General features: G+C 37.2%; 3 protein-coding genes across 4 annotated transcripts; 1 reads left to right on the top strand and 2 right to left on the bottom strand.

Annotated features, from left to right (window-relative positions):
* Positions 1-284: 284 nt before the first annotated feature.
* Positions 285-1585, bottom strand: LOC125667269 (PI-PLC X domain-containing protein 2-like). The gene is made up of 2 exons (XM_048900688.2): positions 1320-1585; positions 285-1141 (listed from the first exon to the last, which is right to left on the bottom strand). The coding sequence occupies exons 1-2, from the start codon at positions 1417-1419 to the stop codon at positions 288-290; spliced, it is 954 nt and encodes a 317-aa protein (XP_048756645.1). The 5' UTR covers positions 1420-1585; the 3' UTR covers positions 285-287.
* Positions 1586-7693: 6108 nt separating this feature from the next.
* Positions 7694-17049, top strand: LOC125667250 (uncharacterized). The gene is made up of 4 exons (XM_048900609.2): positions 7694-7887; positions 8301-8338; positions 8617-13660; positions 15895-17049. Exons 3-4 carry the CDS (start codon positions 8641-8643, stop codon positions 16482-16484), a joined length of 5610 nt encoding a protein of 1869 aa, XP_048756566.2. The 5' UTR covers positions 7694-7887; positions 8301-8338; positions 8617-8640; the 3' UTR covers positions 16485-17049.
* On the bottom strand, positions 16714-24760 carry LOC125667275 (ER membrane protein complex subunit 7-like). Of its 2 annotated transcripts, XR_008800378.1 has the most exons (5): positions 24474-24748; positions 21555-21813; positions 20058-20138; positions 19473-19654; positions 16714-17182 (listed from the first exon to the last, which is right to left on the bottom strand). XR_008800378.1 is itself a non-coding variant. In XM_056155883.1 (4 exons), the coding sequence occupies exons 1-4, from the start codon at positions 24701-24703 to the stop codon at positions 19526-19528; spliced, it is 699 nt and encodes a 232-aa protein (XP_056011858.1). In that variant the 5' UTR covers positions 24704-24760; the 3' UTR covers positions 16714-19525. The 2 variants fall into 2 exon arrangements, 1 of the variants encoding a protein (XP_056011858.1); XM_056155883.1 differs by having other exon boundaries at positions 16714-19654; positions 24474-24760.
* Between the last annotated feature and the right edge of the window lie 151 nt (positions 24761-24911).

Raw genomic sequence — 24911 nt, 5'->3', positions numbered from 1 at the left:
TAGGGTTATGACTAGGAGGAAGTTCAAGATGCCAACTTTCCTTTCTCATTTGCATTGTGATGGGTGGTGTACGATGAAAAGCTGACTATGCAAGAAAATCTTATCAAATGACCTATATAGTGGGCTTTTATTAAAATTAGTGCAAAATATTTTTGCGTAATGTTCATATACTAACGGTGCTAAGGTAAAACATTTTTCTGTGTTTTGTGGTAATATTGCACGTAAACCACCTCAACACAGTCCATTAATGAATCTTAAAGCAATTTCCTTTGACAACCAGAGAATTTTTAAACTTGTATGTGCTTGTTTAATGAAAGAACATTGGGAACAAAATTATACTTTTCCACGAAATCCACACAGCAAATATTAATGCCCACATGACTTGGAACTTTGTTTTTCAACCAACCCAAGAACGCAGGGTTTGCTCTAGGGACAAGTTTGCTTTCTACGGAGGAGCAAATGTTTGTTATGATAGTTTTAGCTGATGGCGTCAACACACCCTGCCACACGTAAAATTCGCCGGCTCCTCGCCGTGCGTTCTGGTTGTAATTACGTTCGTGAAAATTCACAAGAGCTGACGAATTGTCTGTATTTGCCCATGGAGACTGGATGTATTCCCGAGACCAAAAGAAAGAGAATTCATTCCTGGATGGATGACCATAAAACACTATCATCCTCGCTGGAGTTTTCCAGATTTCTTCCAACGTCATCTTCCCAGCTAAGTTTGGAGAATCCCCACCTAGAATCTTCTCGCGAAATGCTGAGATAATAAGGATCAAAACCTCTCTATGGTCAACGGAAGTCATATTGTAAAAATGATTAAAGTCCAGAATAAGAAACTCTTTCGGGTTTTCTTCTAGAAATTCTGAGACTTCCACGAGAATGTCTTTAAGTCTGTGACCGTAGAGGCCATGGGTGACGTATACATCAGGACTTCCCGGGCGTCCACACAAACGTAAATCCAGGTAGCGAACTCCGTGTTCCAGTTGACCTTTCACCGATAGGTGTTGCGTTAGAGACCACCGGTAGACAATGGAGATACCACAGCAACAGCGGGTGGCGAGAGTCCGGACCACCGAGGGCTCGTCCTCAGCAATTCCACCACCTCGGTCTAACCAGTATGCACCCGAGTCGTGGGACCCTGAAATAAGGAAGCGAGCCCATCTCAGATTTTAAAAATGTTCGAGCCATCGGGTAACAATAGGTTTCACCTAGCATTCTTTTAGCTTACTATTTAATTAGTGTACACTGCACACCAGTGTTTTTAAAGGTTGAACTCGAGTTATCTCCCATGTAATGTTTGCCGTCTTCGTTCTTACCTGGTATTGCAAGAGAGCAAAGTGGTATGCGCGTCAATTCTGGTCGTAAATCACCCATCCAATTTTTATACGAGTCTTCAGATGACATTTCACCACACATTGTTTTTAACTACGGGTTAAATTATTTATTGCGGGGGTAGGTACACGGCAGTTGTGTCACGTAGTCCGCATTCAGGAAGAACAATTTGGATATAGATAAATTACACTCTGATAAAACACAACACGTGATCCTAAATAAACCTTCACCGGGTGGGTCTATCGTTATCACAGTGAGGTAAAATAAGTTATTGACGTGCTTTCAAATTTATTGGAATATTTTGTGTATGTGTATCATTATTATCAGACACCAGGGAAGCCAAGAAAAGATTTTTTTTTCTTCTTCAAAAAACCAAAGTCCAGTATCCACCTAGTATTAAACTCCTACAACAAACAAACCTTTCCCACCCACACATCGAATGTAAATCACACTTGTGGTGAGTGGTAATACTGACAAAATTACAACTGTCTAAGCAAGGGCTCTTCAAAGCACGACATCCCCTCGTAATATGGCTTCGAATTTTGAAAATGTCCTTGTACATTCCGTTGGTTTGTTTTTTACTATGAAAGGTACTCCGACCTGTTTCATTCCTGAAGGTTTGATAAAGTTTAATTAAATCTGTAAGATATACTTTTGTACAAAAATGATTTTGTCTTCAGACTTTTGACATTTTACACATAACCTTCACGACTGATGGGCATAGGCGTAGCTTGGGTTCGAATATTACCGAGGCAGGGAGTCTGGGGGGCTGCGCCCCCCAGAAGCTATCGACATTTTAACAACGTAAAGGTGTTGTTTTTTTTACCGAGGCAGCTGCCTCGGTTGCCTCAATGGAAGCTACGCCACTGATGGGGACTAAAATATGTCTGGAAAATAACATTCCTGTAAGCCTGGTAAAATTTGGGTAAGAAGATATAAACATTGACCAAGAAATTTGGAAAATCAAGAATCATAAACCAAAATCTTTATATATTTGCACGACCTTACAACTACACTACCATTCCTGCAAACCTGATTAAATTTGGAAAGAAACAGTAACTCTTAATTATTGTACACAATAAGATATCCGAATTCTGATAAGAATATCTCCGAATTTCTCTCTCCCTCCTTGACCAATAACCTTGAAATCCGATTTTTGGGGGGTCTAAATACAAGGTATGCTGGGTATCATTCCTGCAGGTTTGATAAAAAAAAAATGTGATGAAATGAATCTTGTATAAGACAAGGTTGAACGGGCAAATTACTGTATCCCTCCGTAACTTTGTTGCGAGGGGATAATTAGCACTGTGCTCGTCATGAAAAAGTTCGTCATTGTCGGTCGGTTTGACCCACTGCTATAGCTTCTAATCCATGAAAATTAATTATAAAAACAATGTTCAAATTGTCAGGAAATAGAACAATACAAAAGACATTCCAGATATGATTTCATAATGAGGCAACAATTAAGGTAATATTGAGTCTGACAGGCACTGAAAACTGAGATATTTTTGTGTATTGAAGTATTTTAAAAATTGTTTCAATTTCCTGAAATGTGGATGTATTTTAATATTGTTCTAATGAGGAGTTAGACGTTCCCTCCAATCATTTGCAGACTGCACCTTTATCAATTATCCAATTACCCCCGAATGAAAGTTGTGAAATATTGTAAAGATCATAAAAATTAAGAAATCGCCTGGTCCGGTACGTCAAATTGTTTAGTATTTGATACTGGCACCATATGCAGAAGTATGGTTAGTAGGGAATATAAAACCACTAATCAACATAATTATCATCCCATAACACTATTATTTTGTCTTGGAATTTATTTGACATATTTTGTGTAGAAGATTGACAGTGTATGCTGATCTTATCAAGGAAAATCAGGCTGATTTCAGTAAACACTGCTCTGCTGTATATATAACATATGTATACTGCATTCCTTGATTGAATTGTCAAAGCTAAAGTGTGGGTGTAGGTTAATGTATAATAAGAATAAAAACTTGTAAAATACCATTTAACAGGAAAATACCTTAATGTCATTGTTAACATATACTGTAGATCTAGAATTTTATACATTGGTAATTATTCTGAATATTTTTCCTCGTTTGGCGTTATTTGACGGGGCGAATGTCTCACCTTCTCTTTGTCTTCTAGATCTCTGTGATTTGGAAGATTTTTTACTCATGAAAACGTGAGTGGGTTGAGTAATTTTTTGAGATGAAACAGAAAGAAATTGGATTGTTTAAGAATTAAAATAATTCTATATGCATATGATACTGATGTATGAAACTAAAGATAACCTCCAATGCCAACTGAACTATATAGTAACTGAATGTGGATAAGATTTGGGGGGGGGGGGGGCAAAGGTCATCAAATATATAATTTCTGTATGATAATATTGGAATTGTCAAAGAATTCAAATACTAGTAATTAGGAGTTGTCGCTTTGTCAAGAATACCAGAACATATGTTCAGCAAAGAGCAACCAGTGTTATGTATACCATAATTTTAAAAAAAAAAAAACCGAGAAAATTGAATTTATCTATTGATAATAGCATCACGCTAACACACAACACGCCGTCGCGATATCACGCAAATACACAACATGCTGTTGCGCTAAAATACAACACACAGTCACGCTAACACGCCGTCGCACTGTTGCACTAATGCACAACACGCAGTTGCGCTGTCAAGCTAACACACTGTCGCGTTATTGCGCTAATACACAACACGCTGTCACGCAAACACACAACACGCTGTCACGCTAACACACAACACACCGTCGCGATTTTTGTACAGTCAATCGAGCTCGATTTTGTAATAGCGCGACAGCGTGTTGGCGCGACGGCGTGTTGTGTGATAGCGCGATGGCGTATTTGCGTGATGGCGTGTTGTGTATTAGCGTGATAGCGCGACGGCGTGTTTTGTGATAGCGCAATGGCGTGTTGTGTGATAGCGTGATGGTGTGTTGTGTATTAGCGTGATAGTGCGACGGCATGTTTTGTGTTAGCGTGATAGCGCAATGTCGTGTTAGCGTGACAGCGTGTTGTGTGTTAGCGTGACAGCGTGTTGTGTGTTAGCGTGACAGCGTGTTGTGTGTTAGCTTGATAGCGCGTTTTCTAAAAGAAACGCACTATTACGCTTTAGCACATGGCCCTATCCGTACGCCATAGTTTTGAACATTTAGACGTCACCGAGATATTGCATCTAAAGTTTTGTAAACTTGTATCAAATCCAAAGACGTCTTCCCCGAATTATATGATTTATGGTGAACTTTCTAGATATCTGTCAAAATGAGAATGGTTAAATTCTGGATAGAATTGTTAAATGGTTAAAGTGCCCCAGAAGTCATGGGTGCAAAAATGGTAAATTGGTTCAGAAATACATTTGAAAATATAAGAATAAAAAATTATGACCGTGCGTGCATTCAATACCGAGATATTCCCCGTCAAAGTTAGCTATTTTTGCACCTGCCCGAAACCAATCAGCTGAACTTCCGGTTTTACTATATTTAGCCATAATGACGTGTGACGTCACAACCCAAAGTTACGGTATTTAAACTGTATCTGGAAATTACAAAATGTAGAAACTGAAAAATTGTTGATTTATGTTTTTAAATAAACTCTGAATGATCAATTTCAACAGGAGTGGACCACTGGTTATAATTAGCCAAGTAAATGTGTGGTTTTTTAAAAATAAGTTTACAAAGGGTATTTTTACATCCGGAAATTATCTAGAAGCCAAAGTATTGTATTCTTACATTCGACAGCGGATGTTTACTCCTCCTAGGCACCTGATCCCGCCTCTGGTGTGTCCAGGGGTCCGTGTTTGCCCAACTATATATTTTGTATTGCTTGTAGGAGTTATGAGATTGATCACTGTTCGTTATCTTCGCCTTTCATTAGCGAAATTTAGAACAATCACAAATTACCTACTGAGACAGGAAGATGGAGTAATGCACCCAGAAAGCAGAGAATTTGTACTCTATATGAAAATGATGTTCAGAACGAGTTTCATTATATCATGACTTGTTTAGCTCTTAGTGAAAGTAGAAAATTAGATTTACCTTCTAAATATACAGTTAAGTCACATGTCTTAAAATTAGATTTACCTTTTAAATATACAGTTAAGTCACATGTCTTAAAATTAGATTTACCTTCTAGATATACAGTTAAGTCACATGTCTTAAAATTAGATTTACCTTCTAGATATACAGTTAAGTCACATGTCTTAAAATTAGATTTACCTTTTAAATATACAGTTAAGTCACATGTCTTAAAATTAGATTTACCTTCTAGATATACAGTTTAGTCACATGTCTTAAAATTAGATTTACCTTCTAGATATACAGTTAAGTCACATGTCTTAAAATTTTGAAACTATATTTCTGTTATCAGTAATTTTACTTAAATCTATTAATATAATTCACAAGAGTGATCCCTCCGTGTTGTACCATTACACCTTGCATTGTAGTCCATGTTTACGTTGGGTGTTTGTCTTCCTTGTGTAGTTGTAAGCACTATGAGAATAAATTGAACTTGAATTAAAGTGGAAATTTGAGTAAGTTGTTTTTCTTTAATTAAATTCTACATCACTAGAGTGGAACAGATAGATATTTTTCTGTTCGTGAAGGAAAGACGAACACACACGTATAACAAATGATACTGACAGGCCACAAGTATTCACTTCGATATCACTAAATACTGATAGATTACAAGTATTCACCTCGATATCATTAAATACTGACTCACCTCGATATCACTAAATACTAATAGGCTACAAATATTCACCTCGATACCACTAAATACTGACAGACTACAAGTATTCACCTCGATATCACTAAATACTGACAGACTACAAGTATTCACCTCAATATCACTAAATACTGACAGGCCACAATTATTCACCTCGATATCACTAAATACTGACATACTACAAATATTCACCTCGATATCACTAATACTGACAGACTACAAGTATCACCTCGATATCACTAACAAGTAGTCACCTCGATATCATTAAATACTGACATACTACAAGTATTCACCTCGATATCACTAACAAGTATTCACTTCGATATCATTAAATACTGACATACTACAAGTATTCACCTCGATATCACTAACAAGTATTCACCTCGATATCACTAACAAGTATTCACTTCGATATCATTAAATACTGACATACTACAAGTATTCACCTCGATATCACTAACAAGTATTCACCTCGATATCACTAACAAGTATTCACCTCGATATCACTAACAAGTAGTCACCTCGATATCACTAGATCGTGCATGTAGAGCAAGATCATGTATTGCCATGTCACTTATTCGATTGACCCAGTACGTGATATCGCTGACACAATACAAGATATCACACTATCCTTCATGTGATATCGCTTATTCAGTTGTGAAAGTGATATCACTCAATTGCGTTATCGATCACTTATACTGAGCGAGTTACATGTGTATCACTCGTTGATATAACTTAATGTTATAATAAATTCTAAAAGCGGCGCGTTTATTAATGACTGATGGTTCATCTGTTTAGAAACATTCACTACAACACGCTCTAATACGGCTCTAAAACAAAACCTACCTGTAATTTGAATTTACTCTGCATGGGAGGAATGTCTTAAAAACCGAAAATATACATTCTTTAATTGTAGATATATACTGTCGTATTGAGGGCAGGTGTTCAGTAAAATGGCCAGTGGCTTTAATGATCTAATATCAATAGACTAGTTAGGTCCGTTCCACTAACACGTGCATTGCTGGCATTAAAAGGGACCAGTGGTCAGTATATCCTCAAAGACTGTTGTCTTTTCCTTTATTCTCGAATCTCTATTAAAGGATCATAGTAGGAAAGGTTAGCTAATCGGCTCAAGCGAATTAACAGCGGATCCGATGATCCGTTATCTCCAAAATCTCTTAATTTTGACACAGGTGAAAGTATACAGGCCAAAGGAGACCTGACATGGATAAGAATCTTTCGCTAAGGTAGGAAAATTAACTTTTGTTCTAGAGCATTGATAAAATTCTCTTTAATCAATGGAGCAAAAACTCGTTAATTGTCTGCTTTAGAAAAAGTTTTCAACTTTGAGAAGTTTATTATTAAGATTCGTTAACGGGTTCGCAGCCCCTTGTATTAAGGTTAATGGTACAGTAAACCTGTCATTACCAAGATATAAAACATTAAAGGGAGTCGCCCTGCTTTAGTTCTGCACTCCCGATAATTGGATACCCGCGTCATTTCAGGTAGATTTTGAAGTGTTCCCTGACCACACGGGAGAGGGCATTTGTAACAATAGGAAAGCCTTTAACAGGAATACGCCACCAATGGTTTGATTCATCAAGTTAACCAAGGATAAATTTATTATATAACAAACTTTCTTGACAATCGGTGCATGAACTGTGTCGTTACCAGATGAACCAAATAAAACATATGTAAATTAATGCTAATGAAGGTTGCATATCTTCCTAGATGGCAAGGACATTTTTGTGTCAAAATAAGCAGCTGACTTGATGGACATTCACGAAACTGAATATCGGGTAAGAGACACTTCTCAATTTTAACTGCGACTCGGGGAAAAGGTGAAATTTTATTTGACCTTCGAATTTGTCCGATTACTGACGGTAAAGATCAAATGATATAGCATTTATAAAGGTATGACTTGTGATTATTTTTAACATAAACAAGATTTTGCTAATTTGTTTTTCAATCTTCACCCGACTTGTTTCATTTCTTATCACCGTAAGGAGTCGAGCATGTAGGAAATGTTTCACTGAATATACCTGATTTCAAACCTGTTTTTTGAATGGAATCTTATTAGCATAAACAAATTATATTACCTTCTGTCGGGTTAGCAGGGATTTATTTTGATAAGAAACTCGGGGATGAAATTTGTTGCACAATGCACTGGTGATGGAAGAATGTAACTAATTTGACTGAATCACGATTTCAGATGTTCTGGGGATAAACGGATACGTTATAGAAATCAAAGTGAGTATGATCATTGATATTCTTACAGAATTATCATATTACAGAAATATAAACGTCACACGGTCGACAATGTAATGACACTCGCGTGTTAATTATGAATATGAAGTTTTTTATCGCAGTAGCCAAATGATTTATGGCTGGGGATAAATCCTTCTAAAACAAATTCTTCAAAAGATACACAAAATGGTAACACGAACTCTTGGTCGCAATCCAATATTCACTGAGAAACATGATTGACGTTTATAGATATTAGATTCATTTCTTTAATACATTGACAGGATGCACGTGGAAACCATTTGAGCATGGATTCTACAAAACTGAAACAATTTCTGCTTCTTAGAGAACTTGAACAACAAGAAATTGCAATAAACCATGAAAAGTTGCGAACTCTTGATTCGGAGCGGGCGCCAAAAATCATTTTTGAATCCGGTGGACCCCAGTCAGAGAAAGTGTTAGTCCGCCGTGGTTCGTCAACAGCTTCATCAGATTCCGGATTTCCGATTTCTCCAAGTCCGCCTCCGTCCGCCAACTCAAGGGTATCGAAATCTGACGAACCTGTCTTTCCTCAGTCCTCATGTGTAAATGTTGCCGAAGAACGATCGGACGACGAATTTGATGTTCCACCTCTGCCGCCATCGCTTCCCCCGGAAGTCATACCGCGATCATTTTCACCGGATGTCCTACATACGTTGCATTCGATTGACAATAACAGTTCTTCCCCTTTGAACCAGCTGGGAATAGACACAGCAAACAATGACACCAGTGAACCCTACAGTCTGCTAACTGATTCCAGCAACACCTCGACATGTGATAGCTCCGACGAATCAGATTCGTGTGGTCATTACGTAGTGACAGATGAAACGTCACACCAAATGGGTGAGCACTTGCTTCCGTTTGAGATTTCAAAACTGGAAGGAAGTGTGAAATCCATGAGAAGTAAAATAAGACCGGGAACAGTGCAAAATATAACGACAATGTTCACAAACAAAGCAAAGCGGATTAAAAAGGAAAATAAACGGAAAAAACCAAAACTGTTCGTACAGAACACGAGAAATGAAATACATTACAGTGACAATACTCTTGAAAATGATGTAGAAGTGCTCGATAAACAGGATGACTATCAAAATGAAGATGTCGATCGTGCTAGTGCTTCTGACTCGTCAAATAGCGAAAGCGACCATGAGTTTAAGACAGATGACCCGATACAGAAGAATAACAACTCGCATTCAGAGTCTTCACAATCAGACACAGAACCTGTCTCATGTTTCGCATTTTCTGCTCAGAGTTTAGAGCCCAATAAAAAGTCAACCAAGAAATCAAAACTCCCGGTAGAAGACACTAGTGTGGATATAAAGAGTTCTGAGAGAGTTCAGATGACTCCTGAGAGAGTTCAGACGAATTCTGAGAGAGTTCAGACGAGTTCTGAGGAAAATCATTCAAATTCTGAGAGAGTTCAGACGAGTTCTGAAAGAGTTCAGACGAGTTCTGGGAGAGTTCAGACGAATTCTGAGAGCCCTGGTAGATGTACTGATTCTAAGAGCCATACTGACAAAAGAAACGAAAATAAACAAACAAGCTCTGAAGTCATTCTGTCATTCGTATCGGATAGCGAAGGAAATGTAGGTGTGCATCAAAGCGTTTGTGGGAGTGAAAAAGTTAATGTAGAAACATTAAAAGATCAGGTTGAAACTCGAGCTTTAACGGCGCCGTCAAGCACAGAATATGTCCTTGATATGAACGTGTCTGCCAACAATTACATTTGTGAAACTGATGATTTTGTTCAGAAATCTGCTCAGTGTAATATGATTCAGAAAAGCGAAAATGAAGCAAATACACAAAATGTTGGTATCGAAATTCCAGACCCTCATACCTGCATTGACAGCGCTCCAGACACCGACGTAACAGTGAGTGAAATGTTGAGTGTGAAAAGCGAAACAAGTACTAAATTGTTCCATCATTCAAATAACAGTCATTTGAATGACCTTGAAAATGAATCTTATAAAGTGAATGATAATGAACCGAATACAAATTCGGAGAATTCAAAAGGTGTGACTCATGGGCATGTAGAATTGCATGAAACTCGCAAAGACGGGACCAAGGAAGCGTTTCCAAGTGTTACAGCGGGTAGTGTAGAAGACGGCATTCTGGAATTACAACGAGCCGTGGAAAGGAACAACGCACTGCTTAATCAAACCCTGGAGAAAAACTGGAAATTACTTGAGTCGTTCCCAGATTACGAACATCATAATGGTAACGGGGACGAAGATGTGAAGTCAACTGACGAAGAATGTCTCATTCTCACTGTGATCTCTTGCCAGGATGATGTCAGTGAAAAACAGAGTGAAACCGCAGAAACGCGGGGTGTATATAGAAGTGTGATCAACTTAGAAGGGGAAAATTATAGTCAACAACCAGAGGGGACAATAAGTCAGGGCAAGGAAGAAAACGTGACTAGAAGTCATGAAGAAATTGACAATTCTGTACAACTGGAGATAAACAGCAATCCTGCAACCTGTGGCGATGCTACCGATTTATCGATAGCTGATGATAGTCAATGTGTACTATCGGATCATGATCGGTCCGAGTCCACGGATAAAGATATGAAAAGTAATACAAGTCTGAACGATTTCAGTGCATCAGGGGATTTAAGTTTCAGTAGTAACAGCACAAATACTGACAGACCCCAATCACCAGATGTTCAAGTATTACCGCATCACACTGACCAGGAGCGTGGTAAATATACTGAAAGTGCAAAAACAATCCCCCAAACTGCAGATCCTGAGAAAAGTTTCATTGACAGCTCAGACTCCAAGACTAAAATAGTAAAAGAAACATTGCCTCACAGAAGCTGTGTTCAGATCATTCATCATGAGGTTCACCCAGGTGGTGAAACTGACAAAGCAAAGGTGATACAACAAGAATGTAAAACTGCAGAAAACAAACTTTATAAAAGTAAAACACTGTCATTTGTCAACTGTAATCCCTCGGAAAAAGAATGCAGCGAGGCATATCTGGCTCGGGGCTCTGAACACGTGACTGAAGTGACAGCTAACGTATCTTCATACACTACACCTTGCGACCATGTATCAAACAGCAATACACATCCGCGCGGAGAACAGCAAAATTTAGGTGTTCCGGAATTTTATACTCTGCCTGGTACTTTTGAAACCGACAAAATTGTGTCTCTAAAGGAATTGTCCGGCATCGCTCGGTCGATGCCGGACAGGTACTCCGGGTACACTTCTTCCGGGTCCGAAAGTTCCAGCTATACCGGAGGCAGGAAAGTTCGGACCAAGACAACCACATTGCGGTCAGGAAAAGGGGATGACAGATCAGAGCAAAACCTGGACGTGGAATCCAATGTTCATCTGAAACATCTAGCCGAAACAATTTCTAAGTTGAACGGAGAAAATAGCGATGAGCTTTTACCGGAAATTAACCAGACGGTGACCAAATTACCGGGGGGGAATTTAGTGATTACAACATTAACTCACAAAATTGTGGAAGAGGAAGATGATGAAAAGGAGGTCAGCCGTCCGCCGCAAATCGGGGAGGATGATAGGCGGTGTATTGTGCAAGACCACAAAGGGAACTATTACATGGTGGAAGATATAACTGACGAATCTCAGGAGAGCGCATACTACAGTACCTCCTCCGATTCCCACAATACATCTGATGGCTATGGACACAGTGGTCAAAATTTCCAAGGCATCTATAACCTACAGGCTGTTGGAAAGTCAGGAATCGACTACAACACGGCAGAGGAAGTACTGCTGGGTTTGTACAACCCTGCCGGATCTATACAAATCCAGGAAATAGACGAACGCACCGGGGAAGGCCATTATCTCCGAGAGCACTATCATTCTGGCGGGCAGTATGGTACAATGTCGTCTGATAGTTCCCATAACAGACAAATGACCAGTTATGATGAAACCGACAAGGTACACCGCCCTATACCCCAGACCATGGGGTCGTCATCGGTCAAAACAGTGAAGCATTCCTATGAAATGGAAAGAGAGGAAGGGGAAAGAGAGGGTTACCGGAAGTTAGAGGCCATGCAGTCGTCACAGTCCCATGCAGACAACATGGGTATGAGCGCCTCTAATTCCTCGTACATGATGGAGGCCAGTGCCATGTATCCACCAGTGGTGCTACCACCCGTGGTTCCGCCACCACCTGTCGTACCAGTCTACCACATGGCCGTTGTTGACGTCACACCGTCTCCTCCCCAGACAGTTGCGATTAAAGAAGAAAAAGAAGAGAAAATAGAAATAAAAGCAAAGGATGTTGAGCGTCCAATCTACAAATCTGTTGCTCTTGTTAAAGGACCGTATGAGGCGCCAAAATGGCAGAAACAACGCAAAGAATTCATACCAGCACAAATCGAAGATAAGAAATGCGTGGTTTTAAATAGCAGGGCGACTGAGGATAGACGTGAAGAAACAGTGGAGGAGGTGACAACTAAGGAATATTACACCATGAAAATGTCATCAGGGGGTGTTACTGAGGATGGCTTTGATAACAGATCGTCTATGGAGACACATGCTCCACACACATTCAAAACCGAAAAAGTGTTCCAGATAAACGGTACAACACCATCGCCTGTAAACGACAGACATTTTACGAGTAAATTCAATGTAATTAACGAAAGTCGCCCTACACACATCCCCACCGAATCGAGCCAGACATTCGCCACAAAGTACCAAGTGAGAAACGATTTTGAGCGTCACCACGATGGTTACCAATCTCACGCTGATGGCTACCAAAGTCGAGCTGATGGGTACCAATCTCACGCTGATGGCTACCAAAGTCGAGCTGGTGGCTACCAATCTCACCCTGATGGCTACCAAAGTCGAGCTGGTGGGTACCAATCTCACCCTGATGGGTACCCAAGGCGCACTGATGGCTACCAAAGTCGAGCGGGTGGGTACCAATCTCACGCAGATGGCTACCAATCTCACGCTGATGGCTACCAAAGTCGAGCTGGTGAGTACCAATCTCACGCTGATGGCTACCAAAGTCGAACTGATGGCTACCAAACTCACTCTGATGGCGACAAAGACATGCGTATCATCCGAGGGAACATCCTGATTAAGAATACTCTTGACCAAAATCTCGATGAGTATAGTGACAATATTAACTTATTTGACCACGCCTTTAACATGACCAAGGAGAATCCTCTTTACCACAGTGATGAGGACATTTACAAGCGCTATGAAAGGGAAAGAGAGCAGGAACGCGCGCACAACCAACGCATCCAAAACAGCCTTAACAACGACATCACTTTTGAAACTGTAGACCGTTTTACTAAATCTAAAGAAGGTTAGTTTTTACTTTCACTCATTCCCCAATCACAGAATTAAAACTATTACTAGGATAACGCTTTAAATACATGCCTGTGGTTACCTCTGTTGTTGTATACGGACCATAAAAATTTAGAGTTATGACGTAGTATATACCGGCATAATTAAGTGAAGCGACGGGGCGAAATATTACAGAAAACAAGTGCAGCAAGATATTTAATCATATTTTATTTAGGGACACCGAATCACAAAATAAAATATTAATTTCGATTCAATTAAAAATCAAAACGCTATCAATCGCGCAATAAAGTGTCCACGAGTAAACGCCCTAGCCTGTACAATTATCATGCAGAGACAAATGGGGATTTTAAGATAATGACAATCGTTTATTTTGTTCTTTTCAATAATAAAAGAAAAGAAAATTCTATGGTTTCTGGGATCCTTTTCCCATTTTTCAAAGTAGACGAACAAAATCTTTTGGTAGATACATATTATACGTATATTTGATTTGTGGAGCAAAGACGAAAAAATTAAAGATATATCTACCTCTATTTTTTTTTTTTACACGACAAATGCGATTTGTGACAATGTGTAGATGAATAGTTCAGCTTATGAAATAAAAATTCAGTGACCTTGTTTTCTACCCGGTATCAAATTATATTGTCTATCATTAGAATGTAGACAAAGATCCTGCAGAAATCGTGTCTTATGTTCTCGAAATATTGTTCATTTTGTATCAGACAATATCAGTGATTTATGGTAATCAAACATTAATATAGAACATAAAGCTGGATATGTTTGTTTGGTCGAACATATCATAAAATAATATTGGAGAGAAATATTTCATTGAGTTTTCTGGAGTGCAGGCTGTAAATCAGAAATCCTCCCGAAATACGCAACTGTTATAAAAATATTGAAAATGACGTTAAGTGTGTTTTTTAAAATTCCTTTATGTTACAAACTTAATATTGCGCAAGAGACACATGTTAATGATAATTGGGATTAGCAGTTTTGATAGTGACGGGCAATAATATTAATTAATTGCGTGTTGACATCAAAACTATTTAAACAGGAGGGTTCGTATGTTATACGAAAGCAAGTTAATGAATCGACATTAATCAGCGGTAATTTGATCCATCCATTCTGAATCAAAGGTAAGCAGTATACTTGCGAGGTCAAGTACTGTTAAGGTTGTCACCTAATTTAGCCCCACTCAGGACGGCCATATTTCACCCAGTCCCAATGTATTTGACAAATTTTCTGAACCATCCCTAGCCTTCAGATATATATGAAGACAAATGTATAAATTCATACAAAAGCGTATCACTCGCAAGACCCCATCCATCGAATAGGACAGTTGGTATTTTTTTATTTTTTTTTTTTTACATGCATAGGGCTTTGTGTGATTTTAGTGAATTTATCTTCATTCGATCGTTCGTGCAGTGATAGCAAAATCATTGTTAGGTGGTATAAGAAATGACTAATATAAAACCTGTGATATAGCATGCATTCCTCCTACACAGTTTACATACACACAGCAACACCACACAGGTTTTCGGGTTTGAATATCAATGGGCATAAAATTACAATAACTTTAATACACCTTTGTATGAGTAAACTGTGTATCTATAGTCTCTGGGCGTATTTGTCAGCGCATTGGTCTAACTATACCTGTCTGGAATACCTGCTCAGAGGCTGTGCTTTGATCTCACGGGTGATAACTCACCCTGGCCAGGCCGCCTCTGCTTAGGGACATAGAAATGTGTATCGGTAGCTGATATCAGTGGGTTTATCAATGATAATTATGCAGAGAAATTCCATAAGCAGCAAAATGATTTGTGCATTCTGTCAACATTTTCTCCCCGAAACCAAACACTAGGGAATATCTGAAGGGCATTTTACTATACCATGAAGGGATAAAATCCAATTTTCTTTTCTGCACTAATTTGTAATTCAGTGGCGGATCCAGCGCCGGGCGAAAGCTATTGTGTAGCAATCGATTTATTATCACAAATATTTATGTTTTTTAGAATAGAAATACGTCTAAAAACATTGAATATATTCGTCTTAGTTTATCAGAACTCGGAAGCTTCAACGGACTTAGTAACCATTCAATGTGCCACCCTAGTCCCACTGCGGGCTTCAAAGCAGCCCCAGCCTTTTACTCCCCCCCCCCCCCTCCCCCTCTCCTATTTAAGAATTCCTGAATCCCCACTGGCAATGTTAAGTAATTATTCTTTTTCCTATTTGCAGTCAAGAGACAGCCGCGTCCCAAGAAAAATTTCAGTGAACTACTGTTGTCCAAGCTCGCCACCATCGACTCCAAAGACATACGGCAGCACATCGACGTCAAACACCACCACGAAGACATCTACGGCGACCTTAACCTAATTCACGCCGACGGCAGTCGCGCCGGGCAGAGTGGAACCTCCAACTTTGATTCAGTTGCAGAAAATGTGGATCTCATGTTAAAAAATGGCAAAGCATTTATCACGGTTACAGTGACAGCAGAAAGAATAACTCCGATAGATATAGAATTTAATGTTTGGAGGAAGAATCAAGCCATCGTGACCCGGGTCATCGAAATCGACCTGTTCGCTAACGAGCAGCGCCGGCGATTGTACGAGACCGTGATGGAGAGAGCTCATACGCAGAGGACCGGGAATGGTGGATATACATACGTCAACCCGCGGGAAACCGTGCTATCCAGTGATGAAACCCTGGACTTGTTCACTGAGATCATGGATACGGCGGACGGGGAGGGAGATCAAGAAGACATTACGGTACGGAAAAGCCAAAAGAAAACGAGAATACCGGGGAATAACCTAGATTTTCTGTACTAGCCGCAACCTTAACAACTTATCATCTCCAATTTCGTACTTTCGGTTAGGAGGTCCATACAACAGTGATGAAAACAAAACACTGGTGCTAAGCGCACGGACTCCACGGAGATAAACAATTTTGGGGTCAGCACAAAAACATCGACAATATAATTTATTCATACATGGCATGATGAATCCAGAAAAGCTTGTAACTGCCAAGTACCACATTGTTAAAGTATGACACAATACAAAAATCACAACATTTTATTGTAACTAGGGGCAACATGTAAATTTGTACATACAGTGATATTTATTATAAAAAGTATCTTATTGACATGCTTGTACAGTATATTTATAATGCAAGTGCTATTATTATTATTATTCTTTTAAAATACCTCTCTGCAATTTAGGTAAATGCTTATGTTTTTATTCTACACAATATCAAATAAATATTAAATAAAAAAGTACAAATAATTAATTTATGAGGAAGTGGCATATGATTGAAAATATCTGACACTCCATTACTTACTAAAAATTTGTACAATGGTTTGTTTATGTTTTATAATAAAACTCATTCATGACAGTGTTCAATATATTTGTGATCTGCCAAAAGGCCTGAAGAAAGTAATTTCAATATAACAAAAACGTGTGTGTGTTAACTCACTTTCACTGTCTTGCTATTTGGTTAATCAGATGAATGTGTGTGTCCCCCTCCAGTGCTACAATAAATATTGTCACTGTTGACATTAATCTAGATGAACAACTACACAACTCTAACAAATCTGACTAGTGCTGAAGACATTGATTTTATATTGGGGGGGGGGGGGGGGGGGGGGGGGGGGGTGTCACTCCTTAGCACGATTGTATAAAGGACTTAAGCAATGTATATTTTTGATATTGATCAATAAGTCAAATATTATAAAAATGAGTTGCGAGATATTCCAAATTAACTTTTATGCACTTCTAATGTTAACACATGATTTTAAACATTTCAAAGAGAAATGTAAGAAATTATATTAAAGAAATGGATGAAATTTACATTTAGTCAATCAATCAATAAAAATGTTGCACTCAAATATTAAAAAAATATCATACTTAAAGTTTTGAAGGGTAGGGGTGCAAATTTAATATTTATATGGTGGATATCTTGAATTCTCTGACTGCTGCAGTGTATATCTATCTTGAATTCTCTGACTGCTGCAGTGTATATCTATGTACTATTACTGCCTGCTATAACACTACAAATCTGACGTAAGTAGCAACACATAAACAACAATCCACACAATGTATATTGTGTAATATTGAATTCATTTTGAATATTGATCAAAGTATTATTGGATTAAGGAAATTCTACTCTGTTTATTTTTAAAATGTTACCATATTAGCAAACAGTTGCAACTTCGTGTGATTTTTGTTTATTTGTACAAGTCTTCTATATCTCCAATATTTCACTCTTTCAATCATTTGCATTTCTTTCATTCTGTTTAGTTTTATGAGTTTTTAAAAACCAAATCTGACCGATCTTGCTTATTTGATATTTGAGAGCAAATCTTCATACTTCAACAACAAATTCTGTTGCATGGATTCTAAAATTTGAACTTTTTAATTCCATGAAATGTGATATCTGTAAAAGTATAAAAAATTATAACAGTTCCTAATAATTCAAAAATGTATGAGCCCCCCCCCCCCCCAAAAAAAAGCTAAACAAAAACCATCTCCATTCTTAAGAAAAAAAGCTAATATTGAAGTAAATGTTTTTTGATGTTTAACATGATTTTTTCCTTCACAATTCATCTCAAGTTTTAAATTCTCTTATCATTTTAAGAATATGACAATATAAACATAAAGATATTTTCTATACTATATACTACATAGCTGAACATAACATTTTTAAAATGAAATGTAATCCATGAATCAAAATAAAGAAAATTGTATTGATACCTTATACCGAGCGAAGCTCGGACGGGCCTTCAAGGCTCTAAAGGTAACACGTATGTAAAAGAAAAAAGTCAAAATCAGCAAAAGAAAAAGAGATAATCTCTATATACGTTCACTGAAATTTTCGTGATCCATATGGGCGCCGCCATTTATTTTTTCATTACCTGTTTCAACAGTTATTCGTGTTTTATTTTGAATGCCAATAATAGAAAACTCTGACGTGCAATTCGTAATTTAAACACTCAGTTTGTTCAAAGTGAATAGTATAATTATCATTGTAACAGGTTTTAGGAAATAAATACATATAAAACCGTAATACGACTAAATAGATGAACGAGTTCATGAGTTTCTTTGAATAAGAATATACGATAAAATTACGGTTACTTTTTTACAATTTTGAATTCATTGGTTAATTTTATTTAGTTTTAACGGCCTTTTTCATTGCATGCACATTGTATTATTGTTGTTTATAATTGTTTGCTTTGAAAACGAGAAAAAAGTCGAGGCTAAATGTGACGTCACGATGCACTGTTTACGTCGCCTTGCGTTTTATTTCCCGCGTTCAATGAATAGGCAGATCCCGTAAAACTGTTGTCCCCATATAAAGCCCTTTAATACTGAGATGTTACTGGGTGTTTAGTGCAAGGAAAATTTCAATCAAAATATATATTTTTAAATGAATCATAATCTACCGTACTTAACGGAATTATGATTACCACTTGCGACTCTCCAATGACAATTACATTCTTCACTCGGTCCAACGGTCACACCGTATACATATTATTTCACAAGACAGGAATGGACAACTTTAATATGAAATGTAAACTACAGAACCTGCAAAAGCATAATCTTGGATCTACCTTTCATCTCCCTCAAATATTAAAATATTTGGGACAACTTGGAGAAATTATCATAAAACCATGAAAAAAAAACAAACCTTTACACAAAATGTACACATTAAATCTACATCCAAGTTTTATGTTTTTAATTTACAAAATAAAATCAAATTTCCATGGAAACAATGCAGACACATTCTACTGCATTCTACTGCACACAGTTAAAACTACTCACTCCTACACGCTCATCACATGCCACTCTAACATCCAGACATGATTCGTGAGATGCTACTTCTTCTTAGGTTTGTTATGTTTGGTTTTCTTGTTATCTGAACTTGGAAACCAGCTTGCCAGCATTTCTGAAATGTCTGGAACTGTAGATTTATCATTAAATGCCTTCATCTGGGACTGCATCTCCTAAAAATGAATAACATTTCATTCAATTTTAAGTAAAGTCAAACCTAATTATCTCAAACTTGATGGAGCCAAGAAAAACCTTCGAGATATCCAAGGGTGCGAGATGGTGAGATTAAAATATTCAAAGAAAATGTAGACTTTGAGACTTCCAACTCACTTGGACATATCCACAGTATTCAAGATATTGATATCATTTGTATATAAAAGTAAGACACATTCTTCTTAATACAGAGTTAGTTACCACAACTGGGTAAAATTCTTAATTACCGAAGGGTATGTCAGTATTTACAGAAAAAGGATGATTTATTATGAACAAGAATTATAAAGCACTGGTATGAAAGGTGATTACAATTATATTCAGATGAACCAAAAGTGACTGACATTAAAATGAATTTCACTGTACCTTCTGTGCCTCTGGATCTGCAGCATTCATTAACTTTGGTAGAACCATAATAAGTAGCAATGGTAAAACCATTGTTAGGACCTGGAAAAGATGAAGTGCTCATTACAATCAATTATAGGACTGTCTAGCATTCAGATATTAAACTTATAAATAGGACACCCAAGCAGTCTAGAATTCAGATATTTAACTTATAAATAGGACATTTGAGCTGTCTAGAATTAAGATATTTAACTTGAAAATAGGACACCCAAACTGTCTAGCATTCAGATATTTAACTTATAAATAGGACACCCAAGCTGTCTAGAATTCAGATATTTAACTTATAAATAGGACATTCGAGCTGTCTAGAATTCAGATATTTAACTTAAAAATAGGACATCTGAGCTGTCTAGAATTCAGACATTTAACTTCAAAATAGGACACCCAAACTGTCTCACATACAGATATTTAACTTATAGGACAACCAAGCTGTCTAGCATTCAGATATTTAACTAATCATGCTTATAGGACAACCAAGCTGTCTAGCATTCAGATATTTAACTTATCATGCTTATAGGACAACCAAGCTGTCTAGCATTCAGATATTTAACTTATGCTTATAGGACAACCAAGCTGTCTAGCATTCAGATATCTTTCATTACATGCAGTGAATTAATGTTTTATCGGTGAAATTTTATGCAATAATGTACAGCCTCCTAACTGCCAGCAATATGAAATGCTTGTCATCATGTCATGCAGTTCTCCCATTTTCAGAAAGTCAGATATGACAAAAGATGTAATACATAAGTGTAAAATGTTTACTGATACAGAATAAGCAACCAGAGTAAAGATTTGACACTGATACAGAATAAGCAACCAGAGTAAAGATTTGACACTGATACAGAATAAGCAACCAGAGTAAAGATTTGACACTGATACAGAATAAGCAACCAGAGTAAAGATTTGACACTGATACAGCATAAAACCAGAGTAAAGATTTGACACTGATACAGAATAAGCATAAAACCAGAGTAAAGATTTGACACTGATACAGAATAAGCAACCAGAGTAAAGATTTGACACTGATACAGCATAAAACCAGAGTAAAGATTTGACACTGATACAGAATAAGCATAAAACCAGAGTAAAGATTTGACACTGATACAGAATAAGCATAAAACCAGAGTAAAGATTTGACACTGATACAGAATAAGCATAAAACCAGAGTAAAGATTTGACACTGATACAGAATAAGCATAAAACCTGAGTAAAGATTTGACACTGATACAGAATAAGCAACCAGAGTAAAGATTTGACACTGATACAGCATAAAACCAGAGTAAAGATTTGACACTGATACAGAATAAGCATAAAACCTGAGTAAAGATTTGACACTGATACAGAATAAGCATAAAACCTGAGTAAAGATTTGACACTGATACAGAATAAGCATAAAACCAGAGTAAAGATTTGACACTGATACAGAATAAGCAACCAGAGTAAAGATTTGACACTTACCATGGGATTCATTAAAAAGTCTGTCACCTTCCATTGTTCTCTTGTCTGAAAATATTTCGCCTTTTGTCGATCTTTGAAATCCAATGGGTAGCTTAATGTTTTAACTAAGGAAGGCTGTAAGTAGTTAACCCTCCTTGCTCTCATCTTTCCTTTGGATGTAATGTCAACTCTAGCAGACTCAAAAATGTAATCTGGATGTGAGACCTCCACAACATAAGATCCGGATGGCAAGTCATTGACCACAAAGCTACCATCACTTCTACAACGGAATGTACACAGTTAAATATACCTTAAAATCAAACTTATATGCATATATAAACATATATTAATATGTGAAGTTAACTGGAATATCTGACGGTTTAAAAGGACCACATCGCTCACATGAGTTACCTTGGCCCTGTCATTGTTCAGCTGTTGTGATTTATAAAAAAAAAATAATTATAATTCTTTATTCCCATGAAATTTTTTGTCCCATATTGTGGCCCAAATTAGTCTCAGAGGATCACAACATAACTTAAAATAAATTCCCATAACACAGAGATGCCTCAACACCAATATGACTAACATGATCTTGCTTTTCTGGATAAGACCAAGATCACAAGGTCATTGATCATGGTATGGTATGAAGACCTTGCCATAAGAAATCTTTAATACTCAAAGCAATGCAAAAAAAAAAAAATACTACAAGTTTACTATGAAATTGGAATTAAAACATCTTAATGCAATATGAGCTATACTCGGCTGCATCTTTGTCAGTCAATGATATTAAGATTTGCAAACCACAAGCCATTCGGGCAACCATTTTCAGGAAACCCACATGCCCGAACTCCATTTCACTTGCCCGAAAAAAAGAAAAGAAAGTCGTTGAAAATGAAAGTAAATTATACGCATGCGAAATCTGAATAATTTTCAAGACAAATCCGGATCAGACCGAGTGAAGATGCATAATTAATAGGACGAATGACTTTGTTTGGGGCGAGTTATTCTAATTCCAGTGATCGTGAAATGTTGAAATGTTTTACAGGACATTCGGTCTGGTAAACACAGAAACATTACCGGACCGAATCACATTTTACCAGACCGAAAAAAAGTATTATTATTTTTATATTAAAACATGAAAGACTTTGAGCCTCCTGGTCATTGGATTTTCGTTATAAAGGTTTACTGTGGACTGCATTACTGTTCCATTTTAATTGGAACATATTGCTGTTTTTGTATATATTTTTTTTTATAAATGGAACTGGAAGTCGAAACGTAGCAGCGATTTTTTTCTCTACCCACTGGTACCTGTACCCATTCAATTGGGAAAAATAGCGTCAAAATTGAACAAATTGGGAATTTTCTACCAATGTATAGGCAAATGATTTCAGCTAAAAGAAAAGAAAAAATACAACAAAACAAGAAGTATTCATCTCTTTACAAACTTTTTTACGGTAATATTTGTTGTTGTGAAACATAAGGAATCATCGTACAAAACACACTGCCATGATCTGTACTTTCGATTTAATACCAGAAGGGAACATTTTAGTTAACTCGTACAACGTTTCCGACTAAGAAAATTACGATTTCAGCGGTCTATTTTTCGGCAAGTGAATTGGGAATTTTTAGTCTCAAAATTGGGAAAAATCAACGGTTTTTGGCATTGGAAATGGTACCGTTTATCGGTACCAGTTATATAAGGGGGGGAAATGCTGTGTAGTTTTCGAAACCGTTGCTGGAAAGTCACTGGACATTCGGACCGAAAATATAATGAAGTTTACCGGACCGAGAGTCAAATTACCGGACATGTCCGTCGGTCCGATGACATTTCGCTTTCACTGTAATTCTATGACTTGAGCATGCGCATAATATTTATTTACTTCCGATTGTCAAATTAAAACGCCGACGGGTAATTTTTTTTACAAGCCAGTTGGACTTGTTGCCACATGGATTTTACAAGTCCGACAGGAAAATCACTGGCCGTGGGCGTTCGGACTACCGCTAATTTCATAGACTGCTTTGTTATATAAAGGAAATCAAAATTGCACATGAGTTAGTCAATTTCATTCATTTATTAATTCAGAATTAAAAAAAAAACATTCAAATAAAATTTCTTGATTTTTTTCTCATTACAATATCATGTTATTAATTCTATCCAAAATTATTTGACTAATCTGGTAGAGTCAGATTATTTGGTGGGTAGATGTGATTTCGTGACATCATGGCATGGCAATCAGGCCTTTGAGGGAATGTTCAAAATATTGTTAAAGAATATCAGTTGCAAGGGACTTTAGACTTCTGAAGCAACAGATGAGAATGAAAATCATTAATGTTTAAATTAATTTAAATGTGAAATATCAAAGCTCTAGCACTTACTGTTCAAAAGTTATTAGCAAGGTTTAAAGTTTTCAAAAAGTAGGTCAAACTCCAAGGTAAATGTCACAGGGTAAAAAATGTACACACGGAAAGTTCTTGTCACAAGGAATACTCATGTGAAATATCAAAGCTCTAGCACTTACTGTTCAAAGGTTATTAGCAAGGTTAAAGCTTTCAAAGAGTAGGTCAAACTCCAAGGTCACAGGGTTAAAAAATGTTGGTACCCACGGAAAGGTCTTGTCACAAGGAATACTCATGTGAAATATCAAACCTCTAGCACTTACTGTTCAAAAGTTATCAGCGAGGTTAAAGTTTGAGACAGAATGACAGATAGGACAAAAACAATATGCCCCCCGATCTTCGATCTTAGGGGCATAAAAAGAGCGTTGCTCTGCTTCAATATTTTTATTTTAGCTTGTAGATTTCCATTTTAGCCTGTGGATTTTATAGGCTAAAATTAGCCTGTGGTCGAAAAAATTCAATTTCGACCCCTGTGTATATATTAAACATTTAATACAATGCCCTTTCTTATGATTGTTTATAAAAAGGTAGAATGCCCAAAACCTTAAGTATCCCACATAGTCTCCACCGTCGACCAGAACACGAGCTACACCAATCCACTCCGATTTTCGACCATCAGTCATCGTCACTTTTCCCTCTATCTTGAAGCGATCACTGCTCTCTGACTCGATTATATCATCACTACATAATGCTGGCGATATCACAAAGACTAAATTAACAATACCAAACAAAAGTAAACTTAATAAACTGTCGAATATAATCATTTTCTTCATTTTAGTATTAAACGGAAGTCATTGATTAAACAGGAACTAGTGACTTTATTTTTGAGTAGATCGGTAACAGAATATTCGGTATAACCCCATAAAGCTTGCAATAGAAAATTATAAAATTTAATCAATTTTCAACTTAACAATTAGTTTTCTTTGATCCGAATTTGCGTCTTTTTTCAATTGATATGATAGAAAGGTTTAATAAAAAAGT

Source organism: Ostrea edulis, chromosome 2, assembly GCF_947568905.1.
Source record: "Ostrea edulis chromosome 2, xbOstEdul1.1, whole genome shotgun sequence".
NCBI lineage: Eukaryota > Metazoa > Mollusca > Bivalvia > Ostreida > Ostreidae > Ostrea > Ostrea edulis.
This window is presented reverse-complemented; position numbering and strand designations above follow the sequence as displayed.

What these genes read in the sequence shown, in the direction of transcription:
- LOC125667269 (XM_048900688.2), bottom strand. Translation starts at nt 1,419, where the DNA reads ATGTGTGGTGAAATGTCATCTGAAGACTCGTATAAAAATTGGATGGGT. An exon ending in TTGCTCTCTTGCAATACCAG is followed by an intron (nt 1,142 to 1,319) that starts GTAAGAACGAAG and finishes TCCTTATTTCAG; the next exon opens with GGTCCCACGACTCGGGTGCA.
- LOC125667250 (XM_048900609.2), top strand. Translation starts at nt 8,641, where the DNA reads ATGGATTCTACAAAACTGAAACAATTTCTGCTTCTTAGAGAACTTGAA. An exon ending in TTTTACTAAATCTAAAGAAG is followed by an intron (nt 13,661 to 15,894) that starts GTTAGTTTTTAC and finishes TCCTATTTGCAG; the next exon opens with TCAAGAGACAGCCGCGTCCC.
- LOC125667275 (XM_056155883.1), bottom strand. Translation starts at nt 24,703, where the DNA reads ATGAAGAAAATGATTATATTCGACAGTTTATTAAGTTTACTTTTGTTT. An exon ending in GACTATGTGGGATACTTAAG is followed by an intron (nt 21,814 to 24,473) that starts GTTTTGGGCATT and finishes ATTCCGTTGTAG; the next exon opens with AAGTGATGGTAGCTTTGTGG. An exon ending in ACTTTTTAATGAATCCCATG is followed by an intron (nt 20,139 to 21,554) that starts GTAAGTGTCAAA and finishes CATCTTTTCCAG; the next exon opens with GTCCTAACAATGGTTTTACC.